We start from the raw sequence: 17,633 nt of genomic DNA on the forward strand, positions 1-17,633 counted from the left end.
TATATCGGAAGTAACTTTGTAATAGCAGTGAGGTTAAAACCAAAGATATTAGTGTATGACTTAAAAGAAAGAAATAAAAAGAAAAACAAAAATTAAACAATATAAATAAAAAAATAAGTCATGGGATTCCTTAGATTTACTAGATTGTAACAATCATTAGGTGTACTCTTTAGTGCCGTTGGTAAGTAGAAAGGTAGATCCTTTGAATGAGATAAAAAATGTTTTAATGTGGGTTCCATTCCAGCAGTTAGCTCTGTTAGCCTAAAAAGGAAATTGAGTGTCTTTATTCTCTTTACAGTTGCAATTGATCTCATAGTGCAACACATCCGAGATTTACTGCGGCCAGGCAGGGAACCTGTAGAAGAAAATGTTAAACGTGTTCGGCACAACTCTGATGGTATCTACAAACGCCCACATTAGAATTCCCCTGTTATGCATTAGGATATCCTTTGGGCTACAGATGAAAGGAAGGATAGACGTGCTGGTGAATTGTCAGCGATGAGATATAAGTAGAGCAGATGGAAGGTGTTGCTCGTTTGTAAGGAACTCCTGTGCAGCTTGTGTATATGGACAAATTAAAAGCATATGTCTTTTCTTTTTCCTCTTTTCTTTCTTGAGGTTCTAAAGTAGGAAAGGATGGCTTTAGATAGATAGCTTTGTACCAATGCTTCCAGTAAAATAGAATTGAGTGGGTAATGGGCAAATATTTAAGTGTTGCTACAATTTTGAACTGTATTTCATGTGTGTAAGGTGTCCGATAATTCAAATTTTCTGTTACAGATCTTTTTTAGAAAAAAAAAAATATATATATGGAAGCTATTACATATGGTGTGTTGCTTTAGCAAATAAATCTAGTCACTACAGTCACATTTTGCTGTCTTTAGTTGTGGAGGTTGAATAGTCATAAAAGGGGAAAAAATCCAATTCCTGGACCATGGGAATCGTTGGAGTAGTCTCTATTATTATAGAAAGATGGCTATAAATTTTCAAATTAGGATTACTTTGGAATTTGGTGTATCATGCACAAAATCTGTTGTGCACACCATTAATATGTGGAAATGGCACACAACCTTCTTTCTTTCCTTTTCTGACATTTTTAGCTTGGCCTGATATGAAGTGTCGAAGGAGCATTGTACGCAGTAGTTCAGTGCCAGATGTATTGTAACTAACTATGTGAATCAGCCCCTTGTCACAATATTTTCATAATTTCACTTGTAAGAAATGTCATCTGGTTTTATTTATTGAGCTTTGAGGAAACAAATAGTTTACTTTTGAAGTTGATTAATTAATGTATGTTCGTATGCAAGTATCTGGATCCCGGAATTGTCAAAAAATTTACTTTTGAAGACTTAGCTAAAAGTTTAGTATTATTAAGTAAAAGATTAATATATGTATGTGTGTGTGTATATGTATATATATACACACATACTGATGAACCATTGAATTTGGTAATAAACAATTTGAAATCGATTGTTAAACTTTTGAGGGGTTTGGAAATGTGGAATAATAATTGACAGCTCAGAAATTTAAAAAAGTTATTAATCAGACATTTACTAGGATGTACAGACTGAGAATACAGATGAATATTGAAATTAGATATGTTAATATTTCTAAGATGTAACTTTATAGTGATACAAGCAGAAAGGTATTTGTAATGAGTTGGGACAAGAAAACAAATGTCTTCAAAATTTCTTTGAACAAATGGTGTTAGTATAGTTTTCAAATGTAATGGATGCATGAAAAGTCACAACTGTATTACAAGTTCGTTGTAAGATTTTTTAATGACAGTTTAAGTAACTGTTGCACATTAACCGATAAATAACATGACAAAACAATTTAAAGCAATGATGAGAGCATCATTAAGATTTTATGTCAATTATTTTCAGAGTTTATTTTCACTGAAAACTTGTTAGTAAATGCAATTTTAAGATAAAGTGCCTCATTGCTTTTGATCTAGGCACTGTGGTGGGTATGGCGAGATCTTTTATCCCGAAGGTGCTGAGTTGGGAGAGGTTGTTGAATGTTTTACGTAGTGGGTGTGTTCTTTGACTTGGCCACCCTTTGTATAAAAAGCCTTAGTTGTACATGATGCACAACAGAATTGAAAACGGACATCTTCGCAACTGAGAAAATCGCAAAGGGATGTATTTGCACAATATGCATATAATGGGAGTATTGTTATGTGTATTAAGGTTTTGTAGCTAGATTTGATGTTTTTAGAAAATGCAGATAGGTTCAGTTATTGCTACAGGATAAACATCAGTTTAGATAGTTTTATTTAGATTTTAATGTGTTAAAATATATAAATCTGACAGGATAGTCAGTTTGAATCATGTAAAATTGCCATGTAATGTTATATATTTTAATGTTAAGGTTGGCATCTGAACATTAGAAGGCACAGAACAGTATAAGAACCGGTTTGCCCATCAGCTGGCTTGGAGGTTCTTTTTAGCAGAATAAAGTCACCTGGCAACAGCCAAAAGTGTACAAGAACAATTGCCACATCTAATTTAATCAAAATGAGCTTTAACTGTTCATAGTGGGGACATTGGCAAATGGTGGTCCGAAGTGAAGGGTGTCGGAAAGAAGTCTGCCTTCTCTTGAAAACCTGTCAACGTTCTCGCCTCCATCAAGAGATGCTAAATCTTGATCTCAGGATTGGGCCCAAGTTATCTTAGAATTTCACTATTTTTTTTCTAAGTTTTTCCAATAAGGAGAGCTGCTGACTACTCTTTACTACTGCTACTACTACTAGTAAGACTACTACACTGTCTCAATACATACATATACTAAGAGAGGTAGCCAAAGTCAAAAGGCATAAATCCACTCCAACCCATTTCATCCCCACACACTCCATTCCCCATCACTCACTCCCTCTTTTCTTGGCTCCTCCTGGATGGCGGGTCATCCCTGCATGTCGCCCGTGGGCCTGGGTTAGAAGCAATGCAACAAGACGGCATATCAACAAAATATCATTCACACATAACTTGCTAACCCCCATCCTCCACCCACTCCCTTTCATGCATCACAGTATTATCCATGCACAACCATTCCCCTTCACCCCTATTTCCTGCCTTCTCCCTTCCTTGCACAACAGACAATCCCCTCTTTCTCAATGCCCCTTTACCCCCATCCATCCATTGCATCCTTTCTAGCCCTCTCATGTTCACTCCATCCACCTCTGCCTTCCACATTTCTTTTACTAATCTTTCTTCACTCATTCTTTCCATGTGTCCAGACCATACCAGTACTCTTATCAACCCTATCTCCCAACTCCTTTTCACGTAAACAACAATATAATGGTATATATCCCAGAGATCTGTAGGAAGGTCTTAGTATTTTTGCTGGATGCTGTGGTGCTGCAGGGCTTTGATCATTGAAACCTGGACCAAGTCAGGGGGCTTTCTTCATCTTGATAAAATTGCTAGGTGACAGGAAAGTATGAAAAATGCTGCATATTAAAAGAGTTTATGATTGGTTTCTGTTTTCCATTACTCGTGCTAGTACACATTTTTGTGTTTGTCATTGCATCTAGTCTTGACCTTTTGTGGGTTTTGCGTGGTCTACCATTTTTAACCCCCCCCCCCCTTCTTTTTTTCTCTCTCCCTTGGAGATGTGCAAGAGAGACCTGGGACAAAGGACCAACTGACTGATCAATCTCATAAGGCAAGGTAAATTGGAGAGTAGGAGATGGGCTCAATAAGCATTGCTCATTTCCTGTATACTACAATTACGTTACACTTTTTTAAGAGAGATTGTTTTCCTGTATACTACAAGGCGTGTTTTTTAAGTAAGTACCATTTTGAAACAAAAATAAAACGAGTAGACTTTTCGTAACAATTTTATTTTTATATGAAAGCCTGTATTGTTATCTACTTTTCAACATAATTTCCACCAATACTAAGGTATTTATCATATCGTACAACCAGCTTTTGAATACCATCCTTGTAGAAATCTGCCGCCAGATTAGAGAACCACTGCAGCACAGCCGTTTTGACATCATTGTCATCAAGGCTCTGACCACCCAGGTGCCTCTTCAAATGCAGGAAGACATGGTAGTCACTGGGCGCTAGATCAGGGCTGTGCAGAGGGTGATCAAGTTGTTCGCAGCCAAGTGATCTGATCACATCTTGAGTTTGATTGGCTGTGTGTGGAGTGTGAGCGAAGGTCATCCACTTCGTTCCTCATCATGCACATTTGTACGGCCATCTTTAAAAGCTCTCACCAATTTCTGCACCACCCCATCACTAATAATGTTTTCTCCATACACTACACTGATCTGACAAAGAATTTCAGCCGCTTTCATGCCTTTAGCAGTAAGAAAACGAGTCGGAGTGCATATTTCACAATCGGCGGCATTCTCAATCGGAGGAAGCATTTCAAATACAAACAAACTTAAACACGGTCAGATGATTCTGTAATGGCAGCTGTGGCTAGCCAAGAAATAGCGGTACACAACGCACATGTGCCAAGTGCTGACTGCAGTGCCATAACTGCAGAATTTCAAAACGGTTCTTACTTAAAAAACACACCTCGTATGATTAAGTAAATATGAGTCATTTTCTTTGTAGAGAGATTGTGAGGGATCCAGAACTTGCTTACTGATAGGGGTCTGCAGGTTTCAATTCAATGAAATTTGAGAAGTTAGCATTTGACAAAGTCAAATAGATTCTAAATAAAGGTTAATTTTTATAAGATGTATTTCACAGCTGAGAGATGGACAACTTGAAAATAAGGATGTCTGATGATAAGTTATGTCATTCAAAGAATCAGAGTAGGAGATGGTAAGGTAATTTTTGTGTCCCCATTGAGATAGAATTATTTGCAAGAGGAACAGGTATATATAGTTTACCCTTGAAAATGATTGCATTGTTGAATTAATGACTGAAGAATGAAATTGTAATGAGCCTTGGCATGTGTGATACATAGATTAGCCATTTGTAGGGTGAGTTTTATTTCAATGAGAGAATTATCACCAATAATAGTTTCCTTGAGTTTCTTTGACTGGAATCCCTCGACCCTATAATGGCTGGTTTTTTCCTAGGCACTACCATAGATCTCGCTATGAAGAAATTTGACTATTGTCTGTTGTATTAATGTGGAATTTTTTCTGTCACCTGCTTATAGTAGTAGTAGGAGGAGGTGAGGAATCACTGATTGTCAGCAGTCTTTGTGTGAAAAGGTGAAGGTAATATGTTGAAATTCAAGATCCTGGGCCTGGGTGTGCTATTGGATGAAGGTGAGGGTGTTGGTGAGTTTTGAAGACGGGCAGTAGTAAGGCGATTCTTTTGACAGCCATCTTGCAAGACCACTTGTGGATATTTGTCATTGTTCTCATAAGATTAAGAGGAACAATGTTATTTTAGTTTAATTGAAATTTGAAAATAATCTGAACATGTGTGACTTCAGTATGAGAAAATATGTACAGGATGTTGTCAAGGTAGTCACTATGTTCCTTGCACAGACCAAGACAAATGTAGGATAATTTTGATATTCCCAATGAGATGGGATCATCAACATGTGTAGGTGCAATTTGATAGTTAAATCATCAAAGAGGAAAGGGAAAAAATGAGGAAATAGGTCTTCTCACATTAGAAAACACAGTTGTCACAAAATAAGGACCTTTATTTGCATCAAATGTGAATTAACTAAGATAAAAGCCTACCAAGCACCACCCCCTTGAGGTTGCACCTCAAACTGGAAGTGGGGGAACAAACTTCATGTTGCACTGCTCTAGCCTTGCCCAGATAATGATGCAGTATCTTCTTTGAGTTACCTGTAGGCCACCCTGGTGGCTGTCGTTGGTTACTTGGGAGCTGTGGGTATCCTGCAGGAGAGACCTAGGGCAACATATTGATTGGAGCCCACCAAAGACGAAATAAATTCAATCTTCCATTTCATTCATGATTATAATTGTTGCCTCAAATTTCACTGGAAACTTGCAGCCTCACAGTGGCTGGCAAGAGCCCATGTGCCCTCCACAGATCTCTGGAAGAAATTCTGGAATGTTGTTGGAGTTGGAGTGGGACTAACCATGTTATCAGCTGAAGGTGTAGGTGGGGGTAGTAGTTGCCGATTACTGGTACCAACCCTGAAAAGATTGAGGTAAAGTGATTGAAGTTGGAAGGTCTTACTAAGGCTTGGAATAAGTGCCAGGCTCACAGGAGGTGAAGGTGTTGACAAGTTTTGAAAAATGGGCAACAGGGAGGTGATTCGCTCTACAGGACCACCTGTAGCAAATATGCATTGATCTCTGTCTCACTCATAGAAATTGTATAGATTGCATAACCTGCTCCTGGTTCTAGAAGTAGAAGAAATTAAAGATATTTAAATGTGTAAGGGAAAGACATTTGCTCCTGGTACTATGTAAGTGGATTAGTAAGATTTAATCAACTGAATTAATATGTAAATTGGTCTTAGAGAGGACTGATGCCCAAAGATGTATGTACAGTACTTTACAATGAGTTATTTTTTATTTGTTCAGTCTACTATGCAATTACATTAATTTACTCTTGAAAATATTTCAAGTAGCCATAGTGCTGCAAAAATGCCATGATGTTCTGGCATGAAACACCTTGTTTAAAAAATCACTTTGTTTTGTTTTGGCTTTTATTTTTACACATGTATACCTCTAAATATGATTATTAAAGGACTAATGGAAGAACAAGCCATCTAGTCTAGTTTTGTCATAAAAATATGAAGGTTTGAGTGAATACTTTTTGGGTATTTATGGATATGAAGAGATTACTGGAAATTAAGATGAAAGATGTAAGCAAAAAATAAAATAAAAGGAGAGCTCATTTTCTAGACCATCACAGTATCAGATTCTTGAAATTGGTAGGTTTTTTTTAATGACATCAAAATTTAAGTTCAGTGCACCATAGACAAATTAGTAAGAGGTCAGTATTGGATGTAATGCTGAGAGAAACCCTGAAGAAAAGACTAACTGCAGACCTAGTGTGAATTTGTTGCTAAAAAGGACAGGGATCAGTTATGATTTAGATTTATGAAAAATTACAAAATAATTTTTTTTGGAAATTCAGGAATTGTAAAGAATAGTTTGCATTAAACAGGACTTGCAAATTGAAACATCTTCAGCCAATATCACATGTTTTGTGTCAACATTCTTAAGTATAAAGTGCTTCATCTAGAAAATTGGAAACAAAATTTTGTAGTCTGATGTAAATAAATTTACAGGAACCTTTACAGTTAAGAACACGATATGTCAGTGAAGTCAATACAGTATAGGACAAGAACACAAACTGTTAACATTGCAATGAACTTTACTTCAAATGTAAAATATATGAGACGTTTAAACTTTTCTTCAAATGTAGAATATAGAAGAGAAGTTTAAAAATATCCAAGACCATATTGGGAAGATGCATTTCAATTGGTAAACCTCACAGTAAGGTGAAAGAAATTGTGTACATTTAAATCTGAGCTGTCCAAAAGAAACTAATTATTGTGCCAAAATTTATTAAAAGGAAATAATCTAAATCTATTGGCCTATTGTTTATAGCAACACCAGAATTAATAGGATTTATGGGAAGTTTGTAGTTAAGGTGCAGAAAGTGTATAAATAAGAGTTGCATGAAATATTGCCTGATGAAGTTAGTCACAGTAGGAGGGTAATAAATTTCACCCATGAATGGATCTCAAGAATTGACCATAAAACAATCATAGTAGGGTTTTACTTTGCCATATTGTGACAAACTTGTGCAATTTTTTATATTTACATGTTAGTTTCCATCTTCCTTGTGTTGACATCAATGTTGTTGATGGAGAGAGGGTGGGTAAGAACAGTGAGGTTATTTGAGCATTTTGAAATAATAAAACCTCATCAGCAAGATGTATGACCAAACTACCCACCTTGCTGATGATGATTTAACCTGAAAATACTTAGGAAAATAAAAAAAATAAAAAATCAACTCTCTTACCCTCCTCCCCAGCCTGTGCCATTGGTAGACATTTGCCCACCAAATAATTTGACATGTTACAGAAGCCTTAGTAGTGGGTGGGGAGGTTTCTGGGACATTTGGGCAGAGCCTACTCCTGTATTCTTTGGAACTAGCTTCTTTATGAAGACTAAGGACTGAATGTATAAAATATTTCATTCCTTTCCAGTCCATCTCTTCCTCCCTTAATCCCTCATTCTCCTTATTCCTTTCCTATACTGTCATGCCCCCCCCTCTCTCTCTCTCTCTCTCTCTCTCTCTCTCTCTCTCTCTCTCTCTCTCTCTCTCTCTCTCTCTCTCTCTCTCTCTCTCTCTCTCTCTCTCTCTCTCTCTCTCTCTCTCTCTCTCTCTCTCTCTCTCTCTCTCTCTCTCTCTCTCTCTCTCTCTCTCTCTCTCTCTCTCTCTCTCTCTCTCTTTTTCATCCACCTTTTCTTTTCCATATCTTACTGTGAAGGAGAATGTCACTTATTAACATCTGAATCATAATGAAATGATGGAAGTGAGTCTGTAACAATGCATAGAAGTCATACATTTGTGTAATCATAAACTGTAATAAAGCCAACCAAATGTTGAAAGGATATGATAAACTTTAGCCAAATTCAAATCAGATATATTGCTCTGTATAAGAGTTATGTAAGGCTGGATGGTATATGTGTCATGAATCTCTGCTTCCCATATCTTCATAATGGTAATTGAAAACCAATTTGGGGTTTGTTTATATTTGATAGATACCATATATCAGAGGTTATGGGAATTCAGTGTTTCAACCTCTCGTGCCTAGAAGTCCCACTCAATCTGAATGAAGTCATTGGCAGTGGGCAGAGCAAAATTTTAAAAGGTGGTACAGGTGTTTAAGTCTTGGTCAATATTTTGCCCTCGACACCCAAGGTACTCTCATCTTGGAGTGAAGTCATCAGGCATTAATCCAAACAAATTCTTTAGTGGCACTAGGGCTGCAAGGGTGAACACAGGAGTGTTGATGTAGAAATATCTCGGGTAGGAGATAATTTTTGTGAAGTTCCAGAGAATTGAAGCACAATAGTAATATGATGGTTCTGGGAAATGTGTCAAACACAAAACTAACAGTCAACCCAATGAAGATCGAGTCACTTATCCTACTTTGATGTAGAAATATCTGGTAGGAAGCAGATTTTATGTGAGGTTCCAATGAATTTGAACTCGCTTGTAATATGACATGATTCTGCAAAATCTAAAACTAAAGACTTAACAGCCAACCCAGTGAAGAGTCAGTTGTGTATCCTACTATTGCTGTATTCATGACAAAGCCAATTAAACATTATTAAAGATTATTTAAATCTAAACATCAATCTTATAAAACATTTATTGGAACCAGTGCCCAAATTTATTTCAGCTAAGTGGGTAAAACACGTACAGTCAATCCCAACAGGAACCTTTCTTGTTCCATTTTATTTTTCCAATAAAATTTACATGCAAGCCTTTCTAATTGGTGTGGTGTTTCTTTCTCACTTTCTTTTTATGAAATGAGACAAATGAATGAAATTGGTGGTGAGAAAACAGGATGAAGCAGATCCCTTATTCATTTAATTTTTTCTGAAATAAAACATTTCTGCTTTACCTTGGATTTTCTCACTAGTAACTCAGTTCATTTCCTACTTTATTCTTGCTGGCTTAGTAGACTGAATGGAAAGGCATGCGGGACAAGTTTTCTCTTTTGCAGTATGTAGGGGTGTATGACAACCCCCATCCTCCAACCACCTCAGGACTTGCAACCCACACAGTAAGCTACCTTCATGGACTTTCAGTGGTTGTATGAAATGAGAGGACTGCAAACATATATGACATTCTTCAGGGATATTATAGGGATGTGCATGTTAACAGTAATATATAAATAGCCCTATCATTTCATCTTGCTATGAACCACCTCTATGGACTAAAACTGGTATATATTCTGAATCTTGAGGGTGACAATTACTTTTCAAGTATGAAAAGGCATCATGTGATCAGATTGTCTTGTATATCACATTCATTTTTCCAATTTTCACTGGAGAGGTAATTTTTAATGTAACTTGCATGACTACCTCAAGGACTAAACTTGAGTTTTGGGACATAACTACAACGTCCACCCAACCCTAGGTAGATGCTGATGTTTTGACATGCCTAGGTTTTTTAGTCCTGTACTATTTCTAGTGTGTATGACAATAATCCCTTTTACCCATTATAGTACATTAGTATATTTTGTGAATTTACCTAGTTGTATTTTATGGGAAGGGGAGCTATACTTGTGGTGTCCTGTCTTCATATTTCATTTTATCTAGACTGTTTTTAAATTCATGTATTTTTTGCACACACCACTTTTTCATCTAACTTGTTCCAAACATCTATTACCCTGTGGGGAAAGCTGTTCTTTTTCAGGTCTCTTCTATAATTGTCTTTCTTGATTTTCTTTCTGGATACTCTTGTATCTCAACTGAACCATTTTATTAGATCCTCTCTATCAATAATTTCTATGCTTTTCATGATTCTATAGTTATCAAGTCTCCTCTCTTCTTTACTCCAAAGTCTGTAGCTCAAGTTTTGCCACCCTCTCCTCCTATGATAGTTCTGAGAGTGTTGGTGCCAATTTTGTAATTGTTCTTTGTATTCTTTCAAGTTTTGTTATACATTTTTTTTTTTTTTTTTGTACTTGGTGACCACGTCGTCACTGCATACTACAATTTTGGTCTTATCAAAGTGACTAGTATTTTCTTCACCATTTCTTCATCCAGGTATGTAAATGCCACTTTGATTGTTCGTATTAAATTGTAAGTTTCTCCAAAAATTTGGTTTATATGTTTCTCAGGGGACTTATTATTCATGATAATGACTCCCAGGTCCTTCTCATTTTCTACTTTTTTAATTTCTTCCTCTCCCAATTTGTATGATCCCACTATTCTTGTTTTGCTTCTTCCAAATTCCATTACACTACACTTCTTAATATTGAATTCCATCTCCCATTTTCTACTCCATTCCCATACTTTATTGAGAGCATCACTGCAGCAACTCACAATCTTCTTCAGTGTTCACTTTTTTCAACATTTTTGCACTGTCTGCAAAGAAGCTTATATAACTTTCAATTCCTTCATCCATATCATTAATATATATAGCAAACATTATTGGGGCCAAAACTGTTCCTTGTGGAACTCCACTAATCACCTCATCCTAATTGGAATGTTTGTCTCTTATCATTTTCCTTTCATGCAAGAAGTCTTCCATCCACTTAAGTAGTTTGCCCTGTATTCCTCCTGCAGTTTCTAACTTCTTTAGCAGTTTCTTATGTGGCACCTTATCAAAAGCTTTTTTCAGGTCTAGAAATGCACAATCAGCCCATCCATCTCTTTCTTGTATTACATCTATTAGTCTTGAATAGAAACAAATCAAGTTTGTGACACATAATCGTCCCTGTCTAAATCCAACTGCCTTGGATTTAGTACTTTTTTTTTTCTTTTTTTTTTTCCAAATGCTTTACCCATCTAATTTTGATAATTCTTTCACAAATTTTAGCTACCGTACTTGTAAGAGAGACCGGTCTATAGTTTGTAGGGTCTTCTTTGTTTCCCCCCTTATATATTGGTATTATATTTGCTCTTTTCCAATCTTCTAAAACTTTTCCTTATTTCAATGAAGTGCTTATTAGACTATGTATTTTGTCTTAGTTCGTCCCTGCATTCTCTCAAAATCCAGTTTGCCATTTCATCTGGTCCATGTGATTTTCTAACATCGAGATTACTCAAGTGATTTATTATTTCATTCCTTGTTCTATCTCTTTCATAGGGGGGATTTTCCCCTCTCACTCGACATCTCTAAGTTGTATGTTCTCCCTCGTAAACACTGATTTAAAATGTTCATAATTTTTTCCATATCTATTTCCTCTGTGTAATATATTCCTCCTTGTTGTAGTTTCACTAATTCTTGTTTGTTTTTCAGTGTTTTCAAATCTATAAAATAGTTTTGGTTGATGTTTACATATTTCTATGACATCTTTTTCGCATTTTCTCTTTTTTTCTCTGTGTACTTGTACATATTCATTTCTATAACCAGTATATATTTTCCATTTTTCGGGTTTTTTGTCTTTCCTCCATTTTATCCAAGCTTTATCCCTTTTATCTTTTAACTTGCTACATCTTTTGTTGTACCAACATTTTACATATCCTTTTTCTTGTTTTTGTCTTGGAACATACTTTTCCACTCCTTCCTTATCAATTTTTGTCAAAATATTCCATTTCTCTTCTACTGTTGTTTCCTCTTTGTATATCCTTTCCCAGTTTGGTTTTTGAAAAAAAAAAAATTATATTTTGTCAAAATTTGTTTTTCCATACATCATTCTTCCCTTCCTATATTGTTCGTTTTTTTCCATGTATTCTTCATTTCACTTCTACTTATTGGTGTCTTGTATTTAATCTTGTCCACTATTTCAGGTTCTGATGTGATTATTAGGTCTAGTCTCGATGGCTCTTCCTCATTTCTATACCTAGTATTCTCTTGTATCCATTGAGTCATTGTATGTTCTATAATCATATCAAGTAGTACATTTCCCCATAGGTCGTCTCCACCCTTCACTGTCATCTCTTCTTAGCAGATTTCTTTACAATTAAAGGCACCCATTATAACTATTCTTCCCTCATCTTCCATTATCTTATTTAGTGTTATCCTTGTGTTTTCTAACATATTCATGTGTTCTCTCTTCCCACGAAGTTGTTTTAGGAGGCACATAATTTACCACAAACTTCCTGCTCTTGTCCCTGTCCTCTATTTCCATCATAATCATTTCCACTCTATTCTTTCCATATGTAACATTCCTCACATTTATGTCCTTAGGAACATAACTCCACGATAGATAGATAGACTTTATTTTGCAATAAATCAATGTACATGAAGTGCAAATAATGACAAGAACACATAGTTCGAAATAATAAATGTAAATTGCCGAGGATAACACAAAAAGCATTAATGCTTATTTCCATTGTGGTCCTCATCAGGTAATTTTTCTACAATAAGTCACACAGACAAACATACATAGGGGGTTGAGGGGACCAGAGACACTCATGAGTAATATCAGTCAGTACACATATGACACGTAAACATTGTTATAGATTTGCTAATATTACTGAAATGTTTGTACACATAGGAACATTGAGTCCGAATATTTGAGCACCATCCAAAAGGAACCTTGCATTCAGCAAAGGAACAAAAAAATAATGTTATCTGTAACAAAACAGTATGAGTGAGTACTAATTGGAGTAGTACCATTAATAATATATTGCATTTTTCTACATCTGTATCAACATGTATGAGTGAGTACTATATCAGAGTAGGACCATTACTGATATACTACAATATTCAACATCTGTAACAACATGTAGTTATAGTGAATCCTACACTGCAGCTAGGGTTACCTATTAATTAAATCTAACATTTTACCTGAATCTCAGGACGGAGTGGGCAATTACTATGAGTAGTACATTATAACCTGAAGCACCAGAGGTAGGGTACAGGGGACCAGTACTCTTATGAGTAAAACAACAAGGAGAATGAGGAAAGAGGTCAGATCATAACTTCTCGGAACCTACCTGAGGCATATGCCATATTATGACTGGCAGAACAAAGGTGGAAACCAATTTGTAAACATCAATCATTGTTATGCTTAACTAAACTTCTGAAAAAAGGGGGGGAGGGGAGGTCAGAAACAGTTATGAGTGAACGCAGATATGGATGGTATTACTCATGGATTCAGGTATCCCTCACTAAGCTAGTAGTACACAAAATCAAGGCTGTTCTCTGTCCATAGCTGAGACATATAGTAACCCTTGACTTTTTTCTTGAAGGTAACCTTGCTATTTGTCTTCTTAATGGACACAGGTAGTGAGTTCCATAGTTGAGCACCTGTGAAGTGAAAACTGTTTTTGGTGAAGGGACCTGCATGAGGTACGATAAGAGACTCTTGACTGTTCCGGGTTCGGTTCTCAGCCGATAATGTAAAATTACAGCTCACATATGAGGGAGCAGAATTATGAATGACATTGTAAACCTGGTTTAGTTTCAGCTGCTGGACACGATATTTTACTGGTAACATTCCTACCTTGCTAAATTCTTCAATACCCCCTTGTTTTACTTTGTTTCTAATGCAATGGTTATATACACCATGTCCTACACTGTTGGTAATGGATATTTCAATTTTGTCTCCTCAATTCCCATTATGTCCGGTTGTTTCCTTCATGTAATCATTCAGTTCATTCAAGCCTGTTAATAATCCATCTATATTTGTGAAGGACACTTTTATTTTTCTGTTACCTCCATCCTGTTTTCTGTTTCCCTTCTGTTTTTCTCTCTGAACCATTTCCTCACTTTCATATCCACTACTCTCCAATAGAATTTCTCTTTGACTGTGTTCTGTTCTCATTTTTTCCTTGGCTTCAATTCTTTTTATTTTCTCCTCCTATCTTTCCTCTTTATCTCTTTTTTTTTTTTATCCGTACCTGTTTGTACTGATCACTTTATGCTAGTTTTCCTGTTTTTGATAAGACATTCTCTGCTGTCGTTTGTGACCTGAATTTAACCTTAATTGGTCTGGTCTTGTCTATATTGTAATTCCCTAGTCTATATATTTCTTCAATTTCTTTCCCTATTTCCTGTTCATCTTGAAATATTATTAATACCTTGTTCACTTTTTCTCATCTCTATTTGGATTATGCTTCTCTTTCATTCCTAATATAATGATACATTTCTTTTTATCTGCTAAATCTCTCAGTATATTCTCTCTCATCACTTTAATAGCTGTGTCCTTAGTGTGTTCCTGCATCTGTTGTTTCACTATATCTCTAAATTCAATTTTGCTATCCTCCTGTACCTTTTACCAACCATTTACCTCTTTTGCTATGGACACTCTATTCTCTTTATTATTCCACTTTAATTCCTCATTCTCATTCTTTACTTCTTTTAACTTTTTTATTCTTCTATTTCTTTATTCAGGTCTTGGTTCTCCTTTAGTTCTTCCATTTCTTAACTCTTTGTGTAATTAGTGCAAGTTGGCTAAACCTAACCTCCCATGGTTCGTTCATTTTTGTTAGTTTTTCCTCTAGACTTGCTAATCGGGTGAGGTTGTCATCTCCCTCATTAAATCCATATGAATAATTGTCTCCACTTTCTATTGCACTGCTCTTATTTATATTTCTAATTTAAATGCCTTTACTGATTTGTTCGACTTCAGCTGTGTCGTCTGCACACCTCTTGTTTACATTCCTTCTGACGTCCGGGGCCCGTTCGTCCCCTTCCTCATTTTCTTCCATTTTCCTCAATAATCACTCCCCTTCCCCTTTTTCTTCACCAGCCCACTACGCCACGAGTTTTCCCCTTCCCTACTAATACAACACAGGTACTCCCTCGTCGTTATTTATCTATTTATTTTTTCTGGAGTTCCAATCTTCGCCGTCAATCCGACGTGTGTGTCACATGTGCACTGTAACTAGGGTTGCCAGATTACTGAAGCAGAAAAAGGCCAAAAGCAACAACGAAATGAGCCAAAAAGGCCAAATGCACTACAGAAAAAGGCCAAAAATATGCAGTAAAAAGGACAAACATTTAATTATTTCGCTTCTCAATTCACCAAATACTATACGATATGTACTGAGCACTGAGCTATAGTGGTTTACTGGAGTGGCGATCTGTGTATACAAGCGCTACGTAGTTCATCAGTCCGCCTGGTCAACGGGTGATGCAGTGGCCGCCATATTGGACCCCCTATGATTATGATGCGTACGAACTTAGATGTTCTATATAACTCAGTGGTACCAAGTAAAAGATCATATGCATACAATGAATTAATGGTTCTTTATTTTTCATAAACAGTATAAAAAGTAAGTCAAAAGTATGATAATTTGCTTCATAATCCTTTTTAATGAGAAACAGAAATCAAATTGAAAGTGTGTTTTTTTTGGCAGCATGCAAGTTTCATGGTCATTTTTTCCTCAAACAATATAATTTTTTTTTAATCCTTTTCATGAGCAACAAAAAATAAGTCAAAATTATATTCTACATTATTGTCACAATTTTTGAAATTGTGACACCCGGCTCGCTGTCCCCCCTTCCCATTTTCTCGTCTGTTTTCTCACCGTTTCAGCCCTTCGTTCCCTATACTCGGGGGAATTACCAGAGTCCTTAAGACTTCTAGTAGCTACATCCTGTCCTTTCTCCTCCTCGTTATCCTCTTCATCTGTCATGTCATTTTTGACAATCAATTTCAGTGCCTTAACGAAGGGAGAGACTTCTAATTATCTAGAACCCCCCCCCCCCTTTTGATTTGTGTTCTCAGAGCCAGGCTCAACGGTTTTCGCGCCCACACAAAGCGCCCAAACACACCCCCTCCCCCCCCCCTGCGCGCTGCCACATATTTGTTTAAGCTAGGCAATTAGAATAATTAGGATTGTGTCTAACCCGCTCGTGAACAGTGTCTACCTCAAGGAACAATTGCAACTGTGTCACCTCCCACATGAACATTATTCGTAGTACCCTTCACAACTAGGGACGGAGACGTAGAACTATTGGCAACGTCGGAAGCCGGCTAGCGGACATCGTGACCTGACCTGCCGCAGGACACAGGCAGTCTAAGCATCGAGTTCAAAAAAGGAGGTCAGACCGCTCGATCTCGGAATAACAAGCGTGTCCTTTCCTCCCTCATGTGACTGTTGGGGATTTATATCCTCGTGAGCAAATCGAGTGTCGATTATTTGGGTATAAACCCCTCAAGCAAAAACTCTGAGTGTAGTGCGATTGACCGGGAATACGCCGATGAAGTGACTTACAACCCCCATCACAGCGCGCCCAGGCCGTCCACCCCCCGCCCCCACCAAACGAAGCGGCGCCGATCGAAGCTCAGCAGAAGACCATGCTAATTGAAGACGTCTCCACAAGCAAGACACTTATTAAGTACTAATTCATTAACAATTTCTTAAGCTAGGAACGCGCGCAGGGAATAGATAGGATGTATGTATGAAATCCAACTGTTAAAACCCTTATTTAATCAAGATATATTTCTAGTGTTTAATTATTTAAATTCATTAAAACTCACAATAGGAGTTCTGGGTTTCATTAGCCTAGGACGGTTCACTTAATGAGTTGTCCCATCATACCCCTCCCCCCTCTTTGATTTACTCTCACGCTTGCCTTGGAGGGAAGGCGAATGGTCCCGAGATGTGATACAAATCGCCTGGACTTCGGTTCCCCAACTGCAGCTATCTTCCCCCTCCCTTCATCAATCACTTAAGGTACGTGTTACCCACACCACCTCATCTACCACCTTCTTCCACTGTCCAGGAATTTGCATCAATTATAGCACCAGACTTTGGTAACCAAGGAAACATAACCAGTGTTCAAACATAGTCAATCACATCACATACATCATATTCATCTCCATACATATTTGCAGATGAAAATAAGCTGTACATATCAGGTGTGACCACAAAATTCCTGCAACACAAACCTCTGAAGTGCAGATGGGTTCTGATGCGAATAATGTCATCTAGGGTTCTTGTACTCAGTCAGTTTCTTAATTTTGTTTTAACTATTGTAGCATGAGAAAATATGCGTTCAACAACAGCATTGCTAACTGGTGTGACAAGACAGGACAATGAATATGTTGCTGGGTCTATAAAAGATTTGTTACCA

The 17,633-nt window shown here is 36.9% G+C and overlaps 1 protein-coding gene across 2 annotated transcripts in view; it reads left to right on the top strand.

Moving 5' to 3' along the window:
• The window catches only part of Uck (Uridine-cytidine kinase), a 29,864-nt gene extending 22,367 nt beyond the window's left edge, over positions 1 to 7,497 (top strand). The window contains exons 7-8 of one of the 2 annotated variants that reach the window (XR_012967367.1): positions 299 to 4,789; positions 4,838 to 7,497. Coding sequence is in view for 1 of the 2 variants with exons in the window: in XM_076204002.1 (XP_076060117.1) it covers positions 299 to 420 (122 nt within the window). In the remaining variant the exon portion in view is untranslated. Of the gene's footprint in view, positions 1 to 298 lie in introns of both variants that reach the window. The other variant, XM_076204002.1, reaches the window with a different exon arrangement.
• The last annotated feature ends 10,136 nt before the right edge of the window (positions 7,498 to 17,633 follow it).

Source organism: Oratosquilla oratoria, chromosome 20, assembly GCF_046742065.1.
Source record: "Oratosquilla oratoria isolate Oo_2021 chromosome 20, ASM4674206v1, whole genome shotgun sequence".
Taxonomy (NCBI): domain Eukaryota; kingdom Metazoa; phylum Arthropoda; class Malacostraca; order Stomatopoda; family Squillidae; genus Oratosquilla; species Oratosquilla oratoria.